Source organism: Bubalus bubalis, chromosome 20 (genome assembly GCF_019923935.1).
Source record: "Bubalus bubalis isolate 160015118507 breed Murrah chromosome 20, NDDB_SH_1, whole genome shotgun sequence".
NCBI lineage: Eukaryota > Metazoa > Chordata > Mammalia > Artiodactyla > Bovidae > Bubalus > Bubalus bubalis.
Genome location: NC_059176.1, coordinates 47,260,110 through 47,281,399, shown reverse-complemented (window position 1 = coordinate 47,281,399; position 21,290 = coordinate 47,260,110). Strand labels below are relative to the sequence as shown.

The 21,290-nt window shown below is 45.7% G+C and overlaps 1 protein-coding gene, 1 long non-coding RNA gene and 1 other non-coding gene across 19 annotated transcripts in view; 1 reads left to right on the top strand and 2 right to left on the bottom strand.

Annotated features, from left to right (window-relative positions):
• PDE8A (phosphodiesterase 8A) overlaps positions 1 to 6,878 on the top strand; it is a 143,630-nt gene extending 136,752 nt beyond the window's left edge. For all 6 annotated transcript variants that reach the window (XM_025271685.3, XM_025271683.3, XM_025271684.3 and 3 more), the window contains 2 exons: positions 5,007 to 5,136; positions 6,097 to 6,878. In XM_025271685.3, the coding sequence (XP_025127470.1) occupies positions 5,007 to 5,136; positions 6,097 to 6,203 (237 nt within the window). In that variant the 3' untranslated portion in view covers positions 6,204 to 6,878. The remainder of the gene's footprint in view (positions 1 to 5,006; positions 5,137 to 6,096) is intronic.
• LOC123330842 overlaps positions 1 to 21,290 on the bottom strand; it is a 44,765-nt gene that overhangs the window by 7,594 nt on the left and 15,881 nt on the right. For 2 of the 12 annotated variants that reach the window (XR_006547045.2, XR_006547049.2), the window contains exons 1-2: positions 3,250 to 3,383; positions 199 to 277 (exon numbers count right to left, since the gene is read on the bottom strand). The exons of 6 other annotated variants lie outside the window; for them this stretch is intronic. This is a non-coding gene — a long non-coding RNA (uncharacterized LOC123330842). Of the gene's footprint in view, positions 1 to 198; positions 278 to 3,249; positions 3,388 to 21,290 lie in introns of those variants that run through there. 4 more of the 12 variants (XR_006547051.2, XR_006547053.2, XR_006547044.2 and 1 more) reach the window with 3 other exon arrangements.
• On the bottom strand, positions 19,434 to 19,581 carry LOC112581022. Its single transcript, XR_003105471.1, has one exon. It is a non-coding gene; the product is annotated as a small nucleolar RNA SNORA12 (small nucleolar RNA).

Sequence of the window (21,290 nt, the reverse complement as noted above, 5' to 3'; positions counted from 1 at the left end):
GAGGTCTGAGCCCACGTTAGGCTCCCAGCCTGGGGGTCTGGCATCGGGGGGAGGAGCCCCCAGAGCATTTGGCTTGAGTGCAGGAGCTCCACAGGACTGGGGAAGACAGATTCCACTCTTGAGGGCACACACAAGGTTTCATGAGCAGTGGGGCCCAGGCCAGAGCAGTGACTCCATTAGAGCCTGAACCAGACCTACCTGCAGGTTTTGGAGGGTCTCCTGGAGGTGGGGGTCGGCTGTGGCCACTGCAGGGGCAGGAACACCAGTGGTGGAGGCCCTGTGGTAAATTCCTCAGCTGAGCTCTCCTAGAGGTCACTGCTTTGGCAGTGAGACCTGTCCCCCCCAACCCAGCAGCCTGCAGGCTCCATTTCTGGGATGCCTCTGGCCTTCTTGGATTGGAAGAATCAGTATTGTCAAAATGACTCTACTGCCCAAGGCAATCAAATTCAGTTCAGTCTCTCCCAAATTACCAATGGCATTTTTCACAGAACTAGAACAAATGTTTAAATTTGTATGAAAATACAAAAGACCCCAAATAGCCAAAACAATCCCAAGAAGGAAAACCAGAGCTGGAGGAATCAGTCTCCCTGACATCAGGCTATATTGCGAACCTATAGTCATCAAAACAGTGTGGTATTGGCACAAAAATAGAAATACAGATCAATGGAACAAGATAGAAAGCCCAGAAATAAACCCATACACCTGTGGTCCTTAATCTATGACAAAGGAGGTCAGAAGATACAATGGAGAAAAGACAGTCTCTTCAATAAGTGGTGCTGGGAAAACTCTCAGCTACATGTAAAAAATGAAATTAAAACATTCTCTAACACCATACACAAAAACAAAACTCAGTGGATTAAAGACGTAAATGTAAGACCAGATACTATAAAAGTCTTAAAGGAAGGCATAGGCAGAACACTCTTAACATAAACCATAGCAATATCTTTTTGGATCCACTTCTAGATTAATGAAAATAAATAAATGGGACCTAATTAAAAGCTTTTTGCACAGCAAAGGAAATCATAAACAAAATGAAAAGACAACCCACAGAATGGGAGAAAATATTTGCAAATGAAGTGATTGATAGGGATTCATCTCCAAAATATACAAATAGCTAATGTAGCACAATATCAAAAAACCCAAATAACCCAATAAAAAGATAGTGAAAGTGAAGTCGCTCAGTCGTGTCCGACTCTTTGCAATCCCATGGACTGTAGCCTAACAGGTTCCTCCGTCCGAGGTATTCTCCAGGCAAAAATACTAGAGTGGGTTGCCATTTCCTTCTCCAGGGGATCTTCCCGACCCAGGGATCGAACCCAGGTCTCCCACATTGCAGGCAGAAGCTTTAACCTCTGAGCCACCAGGGAGCCCTAATAAAAAGATGGGCAGATCTAAATAGACATTTCTTCAAAGACAACATACATGCTCATCATCACTAATTAGTAGAGAAATACAAATCAAAACTATAATGATTTACCACTCACAGTAGTCAGGAATGTTCATCAAAAAGTCTTCAAACAATACATTCTGGAGAGGGTTTGGAGAAAGGGAACCCTCCTACACTGTTAGTGGAATGTAAATTGGTACAGCCATTATGGAGGTATAGAGGTTCCTTAAAAAGCTAAAAGCAGCTACTATATAGTCCAGCAATCCCATTCCTAGGCATATATCCTAAGAAAATCATAAAGTATACCTGCACCCCCGTGTTCATTGCAGCACTATTTATAATAGCCAGGACATGGATGTAATCTAAAATGTCTATCAACAGAGGAATGGAAAAGAAAATGGAATATTATTTAGCCATAAAAAATGAAACAATGCCATTTACAGCAACATGGATGGACCTAGAGATTATCATACTAAGTGAAGTAAATCTGATAGACAAATATTCATATCACATCAGCTTTTATGTGACATCTAAAAAAATGATACAAAGGAACTTATTTACAAAACATAAACAAACAGACTCTCAGACTTCAAGGGAAAGGGATAAATTAGGAGTTTGGGATTAACAGATACACACTACTGTATATAAGAGAGATAATCAACAAGCTCCTACGGTATAACACAGGGACCACCACTCAATATTCTCTAATAACCTATATGGGAAAAGAAGCTAAAAATGAGTGGAGATATATATATAAAAAACTGATCCATTTTGCTATACACCTGAAACTAATACATTGAAAATGAACCATGCTCCAATATAAATTTTTTTAAAAAGATACATGTATAACTGAGTCACTCTGCTGTATACCTGAGACTGACACAACAGTGTAAATCAATTGTACTCCAGTATAAAATAAAAATTCAGGAGTATTTAAAAGAATAATAAACATTTTCAAAGCCAAAAGTTGGATTTTTTTGCAAAATTAACAAAATTGGTAAATACAAAACTAAAATAATCAAGAAGGATGCAAATCACCAATATCAGGAATGTCACAATAAATTTGACCACTTAGATGAAATGGATGAATACCTTAAAAACTGTCAATACAATTTACCCTAACTGACATGATTAAGTAATAATCCATAGTAAAGAAAGTCCATAGTAAAGACATTTTTTGTCAAAATGTTTTCATGATTTTTTTTTAATAAAACTCTAAATCATTTCATTGAGGAATTCTGTCAAACATTTAAGGAATAAATAATACTAGTCTTACAAATTAAACCAGAAAACAGAGGTGAGACATTTCCCAACTCATTTTCTGAAGCTGTTATTATCCTGGTATGTAAAGCTGACAAAGGCATCCCAGGAAAGAGTTACAGCTCATTACCCTCAGGAACACGTGCAGAGATTCTTAACTGAACAGCTGACCAGGGAAGGCGTGTCAGGAGAGCACCCACCCCAGGGCCCTGCTCTCTGAGCAGTCAGGCCGGTGGGCTGTGCACCCGAGGCTGTTATGCACCCTCCACCTGTTGCCACGCAAGCACCAGGGCAGAGATTCGCACGGAGCTGACCCTGCTGAGCCAGCACTGGCCTGACAGCAGAGGCTCCACCACAGCAGAAGCCCAGACTTGGCAGTATTCCCCACTCATCCTCTGCCCAGAGCCCCCGACCCTGCCTCCCACACCTCCTGGGCTGTGCTCCTGGCCCAACAGCTGGTGTAGATGCTCCCTGCCCTGCCTCCCAGGAAAGCCTGGCCTGAGCAGTCACAGCCAAGCTTGTGTGCCTCGGCCCCCAGGCCTGGAACAGCAGCAGCCCCTCCTGCTGGCTCCTGCCCTGGCCCGGAGTCTGGCCCCGCCCACCTGCACAGGGAGCCCAGGCCTCTTCCTCGGCACCGTCCCCAGCACTGTCCGCAGCTCCTCGCACAAGCATGTCTCTGCAGCATGGTGCTACGTGCAGAACGGCCCTTCCTGGGAAAACCCCCAGAGGTTGCCTGTTGTCCTCCAGTGGAGATTTCATGTTGAGAGCTGTAGCGAATCACTGTCACTTCCAAGGAAAGTCACCTGCCTTCAGCTGTGGAGCCAGTTCTTCCAGTGTCTCGGGCCTTGGACCCACTGATGTGCAGGGCGAGGTGGCCGTAACTTCTCACCAGTCCCTGCCACCTTGCTGGTGATTGCCAGGCCTCGGAAAAGACAGAAGCAGAACGGAACCGGGGAGGCAGCTCCTGGCCAGCTGTCCAGAACAGCCCTGGGCTGGGGGGACAAGGAGGACTGGCCCAGTTTGCCCTGTGGGAACAGGTCCAGGTATAAGCGTTGGAGGGTCAGGCTTCCAGCCCCAAGTGTAGGTCTTCTTTTGCTCCCGTGGAACACCTGAATTCTGGTCCCCATATTAGACACTTAACAGAGGTCCTTCACTTTCCCATAGCCCCACATGGCCCACAGAGCTCAGCCACAGAGCCAGGCTCTGGCTGATGGCTGAATGCACTGCATACCTCCCATCCTCAGCCCTTGCTCTCACTGACCACTGTCCAGAGAAGCCAGGATTGGTCAGCAGGTCCACTCGTCCCAGGATCTCCACCCTCCCTGCTGGGTGCCCCTAGAGAACCAATTCCTACACCCACACCAGGCTTCCTAAGTGTTAACTCCCAGCCTGTCTTCTGTGTTGAGCTGCCCCTTCCATCACTTTCTCACTAGCTGCCCACAGGGGCAGCCTGCCCAAAGACCCAGGACCCCTGAGGACAGCTGTACCTCCAGGGCCAGGGGATGGCTCCAGTCCTCTTGCCCAGCTCACCCCAGCCGTACTTGGTCCTGCACTCAAGACCCCTCATCCTGCCCCTTGGGTAGCCATCTATTTAACTCTCATCCTTGGCTGCCTGGCTCCCCAGGGACCTCTCAGTGATTCCAATGGCGCCGTCAAACCCTCCAAGTTCATACCTCACTCCAGGAAGGACCCCCTGCTTCATCATCACCCTTCGGGCATCACTTCATCCTTTCTCCTGGATCCTTTGATGAAAGCAACATGAGGAAAACAAAAAAACAAGAAATTCCCTTATATCTTTTAAGATAAACTTGCGTCCTACTTCCCACTAGGATCTTCATTATATTTCCAGTTTTGTACACATATTATTGGAATACTGAAGATGTTCTGTAAGGGTCTATCAAAGTACATAAAATCTTCATCCTAGAGCTTTTTTGCCTCAAGGGTGTTTAGACCTTTTTTAAATGAAACAATCTGGCCTGAGGTAAGAAGCAGGCACTCGTCCCTTCTCTGTGAAGGGGGCTGTTTCTCACTCCGCACTGTGGCCCTGGGTCAGGCCCCTGACATACCCACAGGTGGGAGACGGCTGGGCAGACTGCTGTGCTCCTGCAGTGCAGGAACCCCACACAGCACCCGCAGGAGCTTCAGCAGGAGCCTTCAGGTGCTGAAGATGTGGGTTGGGTGGTCCTATCGGGGACAACGTGACATGTCATGGAGGGTCCTGGTGCTTCGCTGGTGCTGTGACCAGCTTCTCCCACGAGCCCCCTGGGCTGCCCGGAAAGGCTCTGGTGGAGGGAATGCTCCTGGTGGATGTGGAGCCTGGTCCTGGGGTCTCCTAATTCTGGCGTTTTCTGCCTTGCAGACAGACGAAGAGAAGCAACGGGACTTGCCTGTGGTGATGCCGGTTTTTGACAGAAATACCTGCAGCATCCCCAAATCCCAGATCTCTTTCATTGACTACTTCATCACAGACATGTTTGATGCCTGGGACGGTAAGAACGCACCGAGTGTATCTCCCTCAGTAACGGGGAGCCCACGTTAAGGACCGCATAGTGCCGTATGTTCAGCGGCTCAGAGTGTGCAGAGGCCGAGAAGCCAGGCGCTGTCAAGGAGGTCCCGGCGGACGGGGCGCTCTCTGCTTTCTCCTCAGCTGCCCCCGGCTCCGGGGCTACCTGTTGTCCCAGTCGCAAAGATGAGAGCATTGAACATGGGGCTGAAGGGGCTGCTGGTCAAAAGCCCGGGATTCAACGTTCTGAGGGAGCTCTTGCGCTGTCCCCTCGCCCAGCTTCTCCACCTCCTCCAGTAGCCGACCGGAAGGCAGGCTGGTCTCTGACGGGGGCACGGCCCTCCTTGTAGCCCTCAGCGCGGGCGGAGCCCCCTGGTAGGTAGAGGGCTTTAAGGCAAGGGCCCCTGCCAGGAGGCAGACCCACATCCAGTCCGGATCCCGTCAGCAGGAGACGAGCCCATGTCTCGGTGCTGAGAGGCGGGGGACGGAGGACTGAGGTGGTGGAAGGCGCTGGGTCCTCGGGCCAGACTGCAGGCTCTGCTCACTGCTTCTGGGCCCAGACCAGATGTGGCCACTCCTGGCCCAAGTTTTCTTCACTAGCTTGCTGCTAGTGCCACGAGCTGCAGGTGGAAGGGGATGGGCTCAAGGAAACGGGATGGGACGCCCCGGAGAGCCGGTCAGGGCCGGAATCAGGCAGCCCAGGCCCAAGGGTGCTGATTAATGGTGATAAAACGGGCGAGCCCCCTTCGCTCCGTCCGCCAGAGCCGTCAGCTGGTGGCAGAGGCGCGGCGGGCACTGGGTGCAGATGGGGTTTCAGCCTATCGTGGGCTGTTCCATGTCTGCCGAGCATGGAGTACTGTCCCCTCCTGTCTGTCCCTCTCCTTAGAAAGCCTCCATGTGCACCCCGGGAAGGTGCAGTCTTATCACACTCCCGTCTTTCTTGCAGCCTTTGTAGACCTGCCTGAGCTAATGCAGCATCTCGACAACAACTTTAAATACTGGAAAGGACTGGATGACATGAAGCTGCGGAGCCTGCGCCCGCCTCCCGAATAGTGCGGTACCCCTGTGGTCACCGGGGAAGGGTGGCCAGAGTTCCTTTCAGTATTAGCCAATCAGCCCCCCAATGCACAGAGCCTACGAGAGCACCCAGGGACGCGGTCACCTTCCCTAACCACCACCTGATGCTATTGCCGTAGAGTGAGGCTTCGTCCACTCACTGCGCCAGCCTGCTGCTGGGGCTCCGCAGAGAGTCTCAGAGAACACGGCTTGCATCAGCATCCGTCTGTCCAAACCCGAGCTCGGGAGGCCCAGCCAAGGACGCTGACAGAGTTTCTGCTGATGACAGAGAATTTCTTGTTGCAGTTTCTCTCAATTATATTCAGCGCTTAAGAAGAGCTAATGGCAATCGGATCTTTTCCACATCATAGAAGGTGCAATCATTCACTTTGGAACACTACTGAAAGTGACTTCTCTTTTAAAATTAAATGGCAAATGAAAAAGACAAAGAAATTCTGAAGTTGATTATTAATATCAATTATTAAAATGTTTTATTTATTTTATTAGAAGTTCACTATTTTCTATGAATTTAAAAATACTTCAAAGCGAAAGCCAACTTTAGATGCCATGACCAAATTTACATGATTCATAGTCATTAAAAATACGTATCACTTGGTGTATAGACTTATTTTCATAATGCAAATTTAAAATAAATGATACATTTTTACTGCACTATAGAAATATCTGTGTATGTTACCTGTACCCCAATGTTCATCGCAGCGCTGTTTATAATAGCCAGGACATGGAAGCAACCTAGATGTCCATCAGCAGATGAATGGATAAGAAAGCTGTGGTACATATACACAATGGAGTATTACTCAGCCATTAAAAAGAATACATTTGAATCAGTTCTAATGAGGTGGATGAAACTGGAGCCTATTATACAGAGTGAAGTAAGCCAGAAAGAAAAACACCAATACAATATACTAACACATATATATGGAATTTAGAAATATGGTAACAATAACCCTATATGTGAGACAGCAAAAGAGACACAGATGTATAGAACAGTCTTTTGGACTCTGTGGTAGAGGGCGAGGGTGGGATGATCTGAGAGAATAGCATTGAAACATGTATATTATCATATATGAAACAGATCGCCAGTCCAGGTTTGATGGATGAGACAGGGTGCTCAGGGCTGGTGCACTGGGATGAACCTGAGGGATGGGATGGGGGGGTTCAGAACGGGGAACACATGTAAACCCATGGCTGATTCATGTCAAAGTATGGCAAAAACCACTACAATATTGTAAAGTAATTAGCCTCCAACTAAAATAAATTTTAAAAAATAAGTAAATTTTTAAGTGGAAAAAAAAAATTTTGTGTATGTTAGGCTTTTCTGATTGATGTTAATTGGGAAAACTTTTGAAATCCAAGAAGGCACAATGGTTGTCTGAGGAGGCCTTACAAATAGTTGAGAAAAGAAGAGAAGCGAAAAGCAAAGGAGGAAGGAAAAGATATACCCATCTGAATGCAGAGTTCCAAAGAGTAGCAAGGAGAGATAAGAAAGGCTTCCTAAGTGAACAATGCAAAGAAATAAAGAAAAACAGTAAAATGGGAAAGACTAGAAATCTTTTCAAGAAAATTAGAGATAACAAGGGAACATTTCATGCAAAGATGGGCATAATAAAGGACAGACATGGAATGGACCTAACAGAAAAAGATTAAGATATCTAAACAGAAGATATGAAGAGGTGGCAAGTATATACAAAAGAACTATACAAGAAAGATCTTAATAACCCAGATAACCATGATGGTGTGATCACTCACCTAGAGCCAGACTTCCTGGAATGCAAAATCAAGTGGGCCTTAGGAAGCATCACTACAAACAAAGCTAGTAGAAGTGATGGAATTCCAGTTGAGCTATTTCAAATCCTAAAAGATGATGCTGTGAAAGTGCTACACTCAATAAGCCAGCAAATTTGGAAAGCTCAGCAGTGGCCACAGAACTGGAAAAGGTATATTATTATTGCAATCCCAAAGAAAGGCAATGCCAAAGAATGTTCAAACTACTGCACAATTGTACTCATTTCACATGGTAGCAAAGTAATGCTCAAAATTCTCCAAGCTAGGCTTCAACAGTACGTGAACCAAGAACTTCCAGATGTTTAAGCTGAATTTAGAAAAGGCAGAGGAACCAGAGATCAAAGTGCCAACATCCGTTGGATCACAGAAAAAGCAAGAGAATTCCAGAAAAACACCTGCTTTGTTGACTACACTAAAGCCTTTGACTGTGCAGATCACAACAAACTGTGGAAAATTCTTAAAGAGATGGGAATATCAGACCACCTTACCTGCCTCCTGAAAAACCTGTATGCAGGTCAAGAAGCAATAGGTAGAACCAGACATGGAACAACAGACTGTTTCAAAATTGGAAAAGGAATATGTTAAGGGCTGTATATTGTCACCCTACTTATTTAACTTATATGCAGAGTACGTCTTGTGAAATGCCAGCCTGGATGAAGCACAAGCTGGAATCAAGTCTGCTGGGAGAAATATGAATAACCTCAAATGTGCAGATGATTTGCCCCTTATGTCAGAAAGTGAAGAGGAACTAAAAAGCCTCTTGATGGAAGTGGAAGGGGAGAGTGAAAAAGCTGGCTTAAAACCTAACATTCAAAACACAAAGATCATGGCATCCAGTCCCATCACTTCATGGCAAAGTGATGGGGAAACATGGTAAAAATGACAGACTTTATTTTCTTGGGCTCCAGAATCACTGCAGATGGTGATGGCAGCCATGAAATTAGAAGACGCTTGCTCCTTGGAAGAAAAGCTATGACAAACGTATACACTGTATTAAAAAGCAGAGACGTTACTTTGCCAACAAAGGTCTGTATAGTCAAAGCCATGGTTTTTCAGTAGTCATGTATGGATGTGAGAATTGGACCAGAAAGAAAGCTGAGTGCTGAAGAACTGATGCTTTTGAACTGTGGTGTTGGAGAAGAGTCTTGAGAGTCCCTTGGACTGCAAGGACATCAAACCAGTCAACCCTAAAGGAAATCAATGCTGAATAGTCATTGGAAGGACTGACGCTAAAGCTGAAGCTCCCATACTTTGGCCACCTGATGCGAAGAGCAGACTCATTAGAAAAGACCCTGATGCTGGGAAAGATTGAAGGCAGGAGGAGAAGGGGACGACAGAGGATGAGATGGTTGGATGGCATCACCGACCTGATGGACACGAGTTTGAGCAGTTCCAGGAGATAGTGAAGGACAGGGAAGCCTGGCATGTGGCAGTCCATAGGGTCGCGGAGAGTCAGACACAGCTGAGTGACTGAACAACCACTAGTGGCCCCAGAAGCGCTCGAAAGGGCTCTTCTGTGCAGCAGCCAGAGCTCCAACACTAGCTCTGCAGGGACTCCCCAAAGTGAAAGAAACTGGACTTCACACTTATTTTTCCTAAAAATCTTATACTTGAATTTCTAAAAGTCTGCCTTATTTTGTATACAGTGTTTCTATAGAATATTCCTGATAAAAAACAGAAAATGGAATATTTCGTGAATTGACATTTTATAACTAATCTGTTTTCATCTGTATTTGGAGTCTTTGATTCCAGAAATTTATAATGGTTCTGTATCTTCACATTTTGAACAAGTTGTAGTACCGTTTTAAAAAAAAAGACACAGTGACATGTCAAAGATCTTGCTGTTTCCTTTAAACTTGTATGCTTGTTTTCCAGATAAAAATGAAATTAAAGTATTTGTTTTAAAGAAAACATGTGTCACCTTTTCTTTGAAGTCTTATAGTTAAAATACTCTATTTCTCCGTATAAATAAAGAAGATACCTTTTTTTTTTTTTTTGACAGAAGAAATAAACAGTTAAATGACTTTTGGGGGTCACTAAGGGCCAGAATATGTTGAAGAATTCTCAGAGATACCTTTAATTCACCACTAGGTGCCCATTCAGAGAGATCATGTGCCCTGGAGGGCTGGCAGAGGGGCTCCCAGGGATGTTCCTGATGCCCATTCACTCTGGAGGTCTGACAAGGCCAGCCCCTCAGGGTCTCTCTAAGGAAACAAACCCCCCCTTTTCCTGTGTGGAGACAGGTGACCCAAGTTGGTAACTGTTGACTGATGTGGGAAGAAAGACCTCTGCCCTCCAGGAAAGAAGAGAGTGATCCCACGAGGAACTCAACCATCATGAGGCAGAGATAGAATAATCAGCAAGAGACTTTAGGATGAAAGCACTTAACATGTTTGAAGCAATGAAAACCATAAGGTAAACCAAGGTAGTTTTGGAAAAAAAAAATCTGAAAAAGAACCAGAGAGACATTCTAGGCATGAAGAACATAGTCATTAAAACAAATGGAAAACTTCTGCGTAGGTTTACCAGAAAACCAGACATAACTAAAGAGAGAAGTAGCCAATTGGAAGATTTAAGGAAATGACTCAATGTGTAGCACAGAGATTAAAAATGGAAAATGTGAAACCAATGTTAAAATATGGAGGGTAGAATGAGATGCTCCGAACTGTGTCTAAATTAGGTGATCTGGAGGGGGAGGAGAAGTGGGGAGAAGCACTGTCCAGAGAGCGCCTGGGAGTCCCTCCAGACCTGACAACCAACTCCTCATGTTACAGGGCACGTCAGATCTCAGACAGGACGACACAACACCGTGAAAATGCAGCGTGTTCGGCTTCAAGAGAAAAACCTGAAAGCCATGAGAAAAGACAGATCGCTTACAAAGGAACGAGCGTTAGACTGCCATCAGAATTCTTATTTGCAACAACAAGACGAATAGTATTTCAAAATACTAAAGGAAACTGTCAACCTAGAATTACATACCAAACTATGGTTCAAGAGCGAAGGTAAATAAAGATTATTCCAGATATGCACATATGTTAATCATGAACAGAACACTATGGAAAAAAAAACTGCTGAAAGATGTACTTCTTTAACGAGTTCAGAAAGAGGAGGTGGGGTATCTATAGAAAGCAATGGTAAGCACAGATTGGTAAACATCCAGACAAAATTAAGTAGGTATAGTTGGGGGGGCAGGGAATAACAGCAAGAAACAGGTCACATTCTGAGGTTTCAGGGTATTTGAATTTGAGGGGAGATATTCAACCTGCTCGGCTTCCCAGGAGGCTCAGTGGTAAAGAATCTGCCTGCCAAGCAGGAGATGCGGGTTCATTCCCTGAGTTGGGAAGATCTCCTGGAGGAGGAAATAGCAACCCACTCCAGTATTCTTGCCCGGGAAGTCCCATGGACAAAGCCTGGTGGGCATTAGTTCATGGGGTTGCAAAAGAGCTGGACACAACTGGGTGACTAAACCACAATTCGTTACAGACGGTGACACCCGCCCTGCACTCTCTCTTGTTCTTATCTGCTTGCTCTGATGAGGCAAGCTGCCATGCTGTGAGCTGCCCTGTGGAGAGGCCTACATGGTAAAGAAGCCAGCCTTCAGCCCACGGCCACCATGGAGTCATGCCGCCAGCAATCACGCGAGTGTGCTGGAAGCAGATTCTGCCACAGCTGGGTCTTCCGATGAGACCACAGCTGCAGCCGACACCTGAGACCCTGGGCCAGAGGACCCACCTCAGCCACCCCCAGGTTAATACCCACAGAAACGGGGAGATGGTAAACACTGTTCCTTGCCAGTAAATTTTAGGATAGTTACACAATAACAACTAATACACAGACAATACACAGCAGTTAAAAAGAATGAGGTAGAGCTGCAGATGTCAACAGGGAAAGGCTTAAGAATACTGAAAGAAAAGGCTAAGTTGCAGTATGATACCATTTGCGTCAATGTTTTGAATACCCGAAACAATACTCTATTGCTCATGGAAAAAGTAATAGTAGGAGCATTAAAACGTTCAGGAAGTTTACCAATGCTGTGAACTGGCTTGTGTGATACCAAGCTCCTGGTGTAGACACAAACTAGAAAAGCAAGTGCTTTTCCCTCCATACTCCCTTAGGTTCCCCTGTAAGATGCAAGGGCTTTCCAGTAAAGAACCCACTTGCCAACGCAGGAGATGTAAGAGATGAGTGTTGGATCCCTGGGTTGGGAAGAGCCCCTGGAGGAGGGGATGGCAACCCACTCCAGCATTCTTGCCTCGAGAATCCCACAGACAGAGGAGCCTGGTGGGCAGCTGTCCATAGGGTTGCAAAGAGTTGGACACGAGTGAAGCGACGTAGCACATACATGGGCAGAGATGCAAGTGTACAAGGCTCTATGTAGAAATGTTTCACAGGGACTTCCCTAGCGGTCCAGGGGTTAGGACTCTGCTTCCACTGCAAGGGGTGCAGGTTTGATCCCTGATCAGGGAACTAATGCCGTGCTGTGCAACCAAAATTAAAAGAATCACGTCATAAACGGAGAACATGTGAAGAGCTGTTGACTTTGCATTCTCCCCACTGGCAGCGCTGACTGCAGTGGAAGCAGGGGGCTCTGGGGCACAGCAGCTGACTCAGCCCAAGCCCTGATCTATATTTTAGGGAGACTTTCCAGGAAACTCATTCAAGAGTTCTGATAAATCCTTTCCATTGCAGCTAGCCTGAGGGGGTTCTTCAGTCTCAAAATCAAGGCCCCCGACCATGACCAGGAGGGCACACTGCAACTTCACAAAGGCAGTGATCTCAGGGGCAGGGGAGGCACTGTCACTGGAGAGACGTTCAAAGGAAAGAATCTAAAGCAGACACGGCAAAACATTACCATTAGTTCTGGTGATGGGTATGTGCTGCATGCTAAGTTGCTTCAGTTGTGTCCGACTCTTGTGACCCACGGACTGTAGCCCACCAGGCTCCTCTGTCCATGGGATTCTTCAGGCAAGAATACTGGAGGGGGTTGCCATGCCCTCCTCCAGATCTTCCCAACCCAGGGATCTCTTACATCTCCTGCATTGGCAGGAGGGTTCTCTACCACTAGCACCACTTGGGAAGCCCTGGTGATGGGTATATCTGTCTTTTAAACATGTATCACTATACTCTTCTAAATGTTGAAATAGTTCATCATCTTTTTTTTTTTTTTAATGTGGTCACCATGCCTGGTGATTAGATGGCTAGGAGAATATGTTAAGTAGAGAAAGTCTATGTGGTATATATACAACACAGGGAAGCCATATGAAAAAACAGTACTGAACTCAACTATAAAAATATTCTAGATACCAACCACAATAAATCAAAAGAAACGAAATGTTTCTAATTCATTTTACAAAAAGTGTACGTCCCAAAATACCGATTTTTGTGAACTCAATAACTAACCAGTAGGAAAAAATAGGAAAATGATATGAACAGAAAGTTCAAAGAAAAAAGCATAAAAAGATTCCAGTTTATGCTAAGTCTCACTGATAGTGATTGAAATGCAAAGTAGAACCAATTGGAGATATTTCTCACTTTTAAGATTAGTAAACAAAAGAGACAGTGTTGGTGGAGTGTGGACACAGGCACTCTTACATGTTGGCGGCGAGTGTAAACTGTATAACCTCTGTGGAGGGCAGCACTGAGGGGGTGCCCGGTCACAACTATAGGTGCGTCATGGCCGAGCTCCACTTCCAGAAACACCTTCCTAAAGCCATGCTCAGTCATGTCCAACTCTGTGACCCCACGGACGGTAGCCCGCCAGGCTCCTCTGTCCATGGGATTCTTTCTCCAGGCAAGAACACTGGAGTGGGTATTCATTCCCTTCTCCAGGGGATCTTTCTGACCCAGGATTCGAACCCAGATCTCCCACACTGCAGGCAGATTCTTGACCATCTGAGCCACCAGGGAAACCCCAAAGATATGCTCAATATGTGGGAAAAGATACATACACAGAATTGTTTACGACAGCCCTGCTCGTACTAGTAAAAGATTGAAAACACCTTAAATGTCTATGATTTAAGAAGGGTGAGTAAATAAATGATGGTTTGTCCCTGCAATAGAATCCTATGCTTTTTTTAGGTATAAAAAGGAATGAGAAGGTTCCTCATGTGCTAATACGGAGAGATTGCCAAGATATAACACAGAATAATACACATACATGCTAGCACTTGTTTAAATACTACATAAACAAAATCTCTGGTTATGCACACACGGAACAAGTGACATGGATTGCCTGTGGGGACCAGGGGTCACTCTGTGTCCCTATGTGAATTTTGAACGGTGCTCCTGAGGAATGTAAAAGATCTGAATACATGAAAAGGCAAACCCTACTTTCAGGATGAGTTAATTTTGTAAAATGTCAATTTCTCCCTAACTTACTCTATGAATTCAAAGTCATTTTAATGGAGTTGTCATTCTCATGTTAATCTATCATATGAAGGAAAATCAGGAACATTCTCAAAACGATGCGTGAAGATAAAGGACTAGCCTAAGACATGAAAACAAAAAGCTGCCATGATTAAAACACTGAGACACTGACCCCTATTTACATGAATACATAAAACTGAATAGAGCCAGGAATATATCAGAACAGACACAGGAGTTTAGTAGAATAGTACAGGTGCTGCTTCACACCACTGGAGGGAAGATGTATTTATTCCATAAATGTTGTGAGGAGGACTACGTAGCTATCTGAGAAAGTGATTCTTAGTGTGCCAGTGCTTTAGAACTGAAAATGAGATGGTTGGATGGCATCACCGACTCAACGGACATGAGTTTGAGCAAGTTCCAGGAGATGTGAAGAAAGCCTGGCATGCTGCAGTCCATGAAGTCGCAAAGAGTCAGAAAGACTTTCCAACCAAACCACAACTGGTGGTTGAGAGGCTAAGACTCCATGCGCCCAATGCAGGGGCCCACGTTTAACCCCTGGTCTGGGAACTAGATCCCACATGCCACAACTACAAGTTCGCAGGCCACAGCTAAAGATCAAAGATCCTGCATGCCACAACTAAGACCCCGTGCAGCCAAAATTTTTTTAAAATTATAGAAGTGAAAATCAAACATAAAAGCATTAGAAAAAAAATGAAGAAAATATCCTTATCACCTCATAGTGGAAAAGGCATGATACAAAATACAGAGTTTATTTCAAAACAGAACAACAAAACCCTGCTAATTTCACCCAAATTTAAGAGACAAGACAATCTGCCCCTGGGCCAAAGCCGGGAGGGGCTGGAGAGGGATGGGGAAGCTGGAACACAGCACTAACTCAAGCAACAACCAGCGAGATGGGGACCACAGGGAAACCTCAAGGGTGTGCACCACAGCTGTTTATAAGTTAGAAACTGGGAACAATCAAAATGCCCAGCAAAGGGGACTGTTGAGAAGAAAAGTTTGGTGTGATTCCAAAACAGAGTTGCTTGCAGTCACTAAAAATAATGATTTAGTAAATCAGGGAAATGGGACAACCTCAAGGCTGTGTTATTAAATGAAAACTCATTGAAGAATATGGAATGACCCATTTTGGAAGGAGAGGAGAAGATTCATGTAATTAGGAAAAAAAGAAACTAGAAGGAAGGAAATGCACTGGCATTTTGTGGGGGCTGTCTGTGGAGGCGGGGGCTGTCTGTGGAGGCAGGGGTCACTGGGGCTTCACTGCCAGCCTTGTGCTTTTCTGGGTTTCTCTAAACGTAATACCTGTGGTTATTTCTATAACTCCAAGGTTTGAAATCTGAATGACGGAGGAGGTGGTGTGAGTCCATAACCAGGATTTGAGAGGGGAACCACCAGTCCAGACGGGGATGTGACCGCTGAGGGCCTGTGGACACCAGAGGAGGGAGGCAGCTGGAGGTGGACTCTGGACTCTGCAGTGAAGCCCACCTCATGTTTAATTCTGTGGACACGACACAAGCTTGAGGCAGTCAGGGCAAGGCAGGGAGGGGGCAGACGAAGGGCGCAGCTCTAGTCCCTGCTGCTGGGGCCCCTGGGGCGGCCACGGGCAAGGCCTGAGCCCCCAGGCACTCTGAGGCGGGGGAGAAGCAGAGCAATAACCGTGTTCCACACTTTCCACCTCCTGCCTGAGCCTCACAGAGGACTCGGCAGGAACAGACAGTGGTGAGTGGGTGCTGCCCGTGTCTCCTCGGGAGCAGAGAGAGGCCTGGGAGCAGAGAAAAAGGTCTGTCTGCCCACCTTGTTTGAGCTGAACCTTTCCAGCAAGGGGAGAAAAAGGTCAAAGGAAAGTAGGAAGCAGTCTTGCTCCCCCATCTTCTTCAAAGAAATAACTGGATGTGGAAGAACGGGCTTCTGAGTCACAAGGAAACCTTGTCCCCAAGGATCGGGATCAGAAACAATGGGGAAAGGAGTTATTAAAACCATCGGCTCACAACAAGCTCAGGAAGAAGCTGAATAAACTTTGAACAATTTGTCTCATCCTGCTATAAAAAGAGGAAATTTCAGAAAGTCAGGAACCATCACGTGCGTACAGTTAGAAGCCCTTTCACTCCACTGACACGGTCACGGCTCGCGTCACGAGAGAAAAACGTGTCTTTGCTCCTCCCGCAAGGCCTGTGCACCAGAAAACAAAACCTCTCAGCGCACCGGCAGCGTGGGCACTGCCAGCAGCTGGCTGGACGCGTCGCCTCCTGGCCCCCTGACCTGCTGCCCAGAGCCTGCCCTTCAGCAGTCTGGGCCCAGCATGCTGATTTTGAAAAGGTTTAACAGATACTCTCTTTGTAGAATGAAGGGCCCTGCAACATGGTGTTCTCACAAGCCACCCTTCCCATTTCCTGTCACCCCCACCTCACCAACCTCTCAGACCCCAGCTGAAAGGCCCCATTCTCGTCCCGTGGAAAAGATCCTATTTAAAACCGAGAAAAGGAGGAAACACACTCAGCCGTCAGGAAGCAATAGCATTAACTCGGGGGCCAAAAACAACACTGCAGGCCGAGAACAATGCAGGAGGTGGCGTGGGGAGGACTGAGGCTTCGCCGGGCGCTTCTGTCCCAGAGACTGAGAGGGGGCCCGAGCGCGAGTCGCTCACGGAGCATGGAGTAGGCAGTGTTTCTAATAATAGAAGAAATAAGAATTTATTTGAGCATTTTCATATATTAAAAATATGTTTCCTTCTGGACAGAGATTGGCTTCACATGAGGCACTGGTCTCTCACTCCATTGTTCAGCTCAAAATATCCCCAGGTACCTAGTGATGTGGCCACAGACCTGCAGGTGTGGTGGAGCTCTCAAAAAGAAAATGATTTCGGAAGAGAAAAAAATTTACCTTCCAAATGATTTTACAAAAAGTAAAGACTCAGGTTTCCCTTAAGATTAACTTTCAAAAACTGAAAATTAAAAATACTATTTTCAATAAGCTCCACTCCAAGAATGTATAGTTTCCAGAAATTTCACACACAATTAAAAAATGAAGATACAAAAGCTAATGGGAGGATAAAACATGCCAGGATGTCCCATAATTGCTCCAAGTAGCAGCAAGTTTAGCTTAGAGTTTCCTGGAAGTCAAAGGGAAAACAGAACAAGATTGATGTCAATTCTTAAAGAGATGGGAACACCAGACCACCTTACCTGCCTCCTAAGAAACCTGTATGCAGATCAAGAAGCAAAAGGTAGAACCAGACATGGAACAATGTACTGGTTCCAAATTGGGAAAGGAGTACATCAAGGCTGTATATTGTCACCCTGCTTATTTAACTTATATGCAGAGCACATCATGCGAAATGCCAGGCTGGGTGAAGCACAAGCTGGAACCAAGATTGCTGGGAGAAATATCAGTAACTTCAGATAGGCAGATGACACCACCCTTATGTCAGAAAGCAAAGAGGAACAAAAGAGTCTCTTGAAAGTGAAAGAGGAAAGTGAAAAAGCTGGCTTAAAACTCAACATTCAAAAAACAAAGATCATGGCATCCAGTCCCATCACTTCATGGCAAATAGATGGGGGAACAATGGAAACAGTGACAGACTTTATTTTCTTGGGCTCCAAAATCACTGAGGATGGTGACAGCAGCCATGAAATTAAAAGATGCTTGTTCCTTGGAAAGAAAGCCATGACAAACCTAGACAATGTATTAAAAAAAGCAGAGACATTACTCTGCCAACAAAGGTCCATATAGTCAAGAAAGAAAGAAAAGAAAGAAAGTGAAGTCACTCAGTCGTGTCTAACGCTTTGCGACCCCATGGATTATAGCCTACCAGGCTCCTCCATCCATGGGATTTTCCAGGCAAGAGTACTGGAGTGGCTTGCCACTGAGTCTAAGCTATGGTTTTTCCTGTAGTCATATATGGATGTGAGAGTTGGATCATAAAGAAGGCTGAGTGCCAAAACTGTGGTGTTGGAGAAGACTCTTGAGAGTCCCTTGGACTCAAGGAGATCAAATCAGTCCATCCTAAAGGAAATCAATCCTGAATATTCATTAGAAGGACTGATGCTGAAGCTGAAGTTCCAATACTTTGGCCACTTGATGGGAAGGGCCGACTTATTGGAAAAGACCCTGATGCTGAGAAAGATTGAGGGCAGGAGAAGGGGATGACAGAAGATGAGACAGTTGGATGGCATCATTGACTCAATGGACATGAGTTTGAGCAAGCTCCAGGAATAGTGAAGGACAGGGAAGCCTGGTGTGCTACAGTCCATGGGGTTACAAAGAGCTGGACACAACTGAGTGACTGAACAACAATTGTGACATAAAGACCTTAGAACAAAGCGAAAAGTTCAGGTTTAATGCTAACTCTCACTGCCTGCAGGAAGGCCACCATCTCTGCTTCACTGATACTGGGGTTGCCTCCCGCACCGAATGCTTACCCTGTATCTATGTGATGGTTTCAGCAATGGACAGGTGACCCTACCCTGCCCAGTAAGCCATAAGGAGAGATCTGCAAGAATGATTGTGAATCAAGTTCTCACTCCCCCCAGAGAGCCACAGAAAGAGTCTCTCTCTCCCCCCTCTCTCTAGGTGGGTTGGGTCTGGATGTGACACCCAGCACTGTTGCAGCCATATTGTTCCTAGTTCAAGGATGAAGCCACCTCCAACAGAGAGAATGGTGAAGGATGGAAGAAACCTGGGTTTTCAGTGTTACCAACCAGCCCTGGAACCCTCAAAACTCTAGACTTCCTGTTCAGTGAGATAACTGCCTGTCCTGTGGGAGAATACTCGATTCATTCAGGTTTTTTGTTTCTATGGAAACAAAGTGTAAAAGCTCAGGTTTTAGAGGGCAAACACAAAACTAGAAATGGGAATTTTCTACACATAACAGAAATCTTGAAGAAATAAGACTATCCATCCCAGCATTATGCTTTTTTTTCCTTCAAATCCATCACAGGAATGGAGGAACACCCCTCAGCAGACATTTTCCTCAAGCCAGACAGGTCTATGTCAGCCTGTCTGTAAGGACATCAACTTATGACATAGCCTGCCACATGTGGGAGCCCGTCTCTGCTGCAGGAAAGCCTAGAAAGAGACCTCTTTGTCATCAAGCCTCTGCCAGCTCCTATATAACATATGTGGCAGAGCCAGGCCAATTTGAAAACTTAACACATGTGCCAGAAAGAAAACTACCACAATCTAGCATTATTTAAAAGAGCAGAAGACTGGACACAGTCTTAATATACATCATTGAGTGAGTAGAGGCAGATATCCATCATAAGTTACTGGTCAAATGTATGCACAGTATCTGAGAGAGCCATAAAAAAGAAAGGGGGAGACTTCCCTGGTGGTCCAGTGGTTAAGAATCCACCTTGCAATGCAGGAGTCACTGGTTCGATCCCTAGTCGGGGAGCTAAGATGCCAAATGCCACAGGGCAGCTGAGTCATCACGCCGTAACCACCGAAGCGCACACGCCACAAGTAGAGTCCGTGTGCCACGGCAGGAGATCCTGCATGATGCAACTCAGACTCGATGCAGCCAAATATTAAAAAAAGAAATAAGAAACCACTACTCACTAAGTAAAAACCATGTAGAACACTGTGTAGAGTGCTCTTGCCTGGAAAATCCCATGGACGGAGGAGCCTGGTGGGCTGCAGTCCATGGAGTCACTAAGAGTCGGACACGACTGAGCGACTTCCCTTTCACTTTTCACTTTCATGCAGTGGAGAAGGCAATGGCACCCCACTCCAGTACCCTTGCCTGGAAAATCCCATGGACGGAGGAGCCTGGTGGTCTACAGTCCATGGGGTTGCCAAGAGTCGGACACGACTGAAGCGACTTAGCAGCAGCAAGAGAAGAGAAATATATGTATTTTCTTACAAATGGTATCACGACCTAAAAAATTACTCAAACACTTAGCAACTTAACAGACATTTATTATCTCGGTGTCTGTGGGTCAAGAATTTGGGGGTGCCTTTGTAGGATGGTTCTGGTTTAGTCTCTCTCAGAGTTAGAGTCAAGATGTTACCTAGGCAGTGGTATCAGTAAAAGTGGAGTAAGGACCTTCAAAATTTCTAACCAACCTCTGGAAAGGCAGTAAGAAAACTAACAAAAGTGGTCAGAACCAGCTTTTCTTTTCAGAATCTGGAAATTAACCAGAAGATTTCAGCAATCTGGGAAGTTTCAATCAAGAAAAGTGACCGAAACTCAGTAACGACAGTGAGCTTTGGGGCTATTTAACTTGTCTTATTTCCACCCCCCTCTCTCCGGCTCCATGATAGCCTTGAAAATCAACAACCACAATCACGGTGGAAAACAGCAGCCTGGCAGACAGCAGGAGAGGCAAGCCGGGGTCGGAGCTTCTTGAAAGCCTCATTCCCACAGAACTGCCATCATGTGACCTGTCTGCTAGCTCCCAGAAGCCTCGATTGCAAGGCTGCCCTAATTGATTAGACTTGGAGCTTGTCCAGTGAGAAAAGTCTTTTCCCTGAGGGTGTTGGTAAAAACATTTCAAGGTAATTTTTTTGATGCTATGGCTACTGCATGCTATTGAGGCAAACAACAGGCTACCTCAAAAAGTTTAAAAGTAAAATCTAGGGCAGGAGATGTCCATAAAGGCTTTGAAAATCTGAAATGTTCCCCAGAATCCAAAAGGCTGAGGCACAGGTAGTAGGATTGTGTAAATGCTCAGAAAGGAACTGATAAGGCCCTCTCACCGCAAGCTGACACTGAGGCTCTTTACAAGCAGAAAGTGAAGTGCAAGGCAGAGATATTACTAAGTCTCTGGCCAAGTGTTGAAGGCATACCACGACAAGCATACAGAACCCCTTGGCAATGACCAGGTGATTTATTGTTCCAGGCATTAAAGGAAATCTTCGACCAATTGTTAGCACTAATCTAACGAAGCA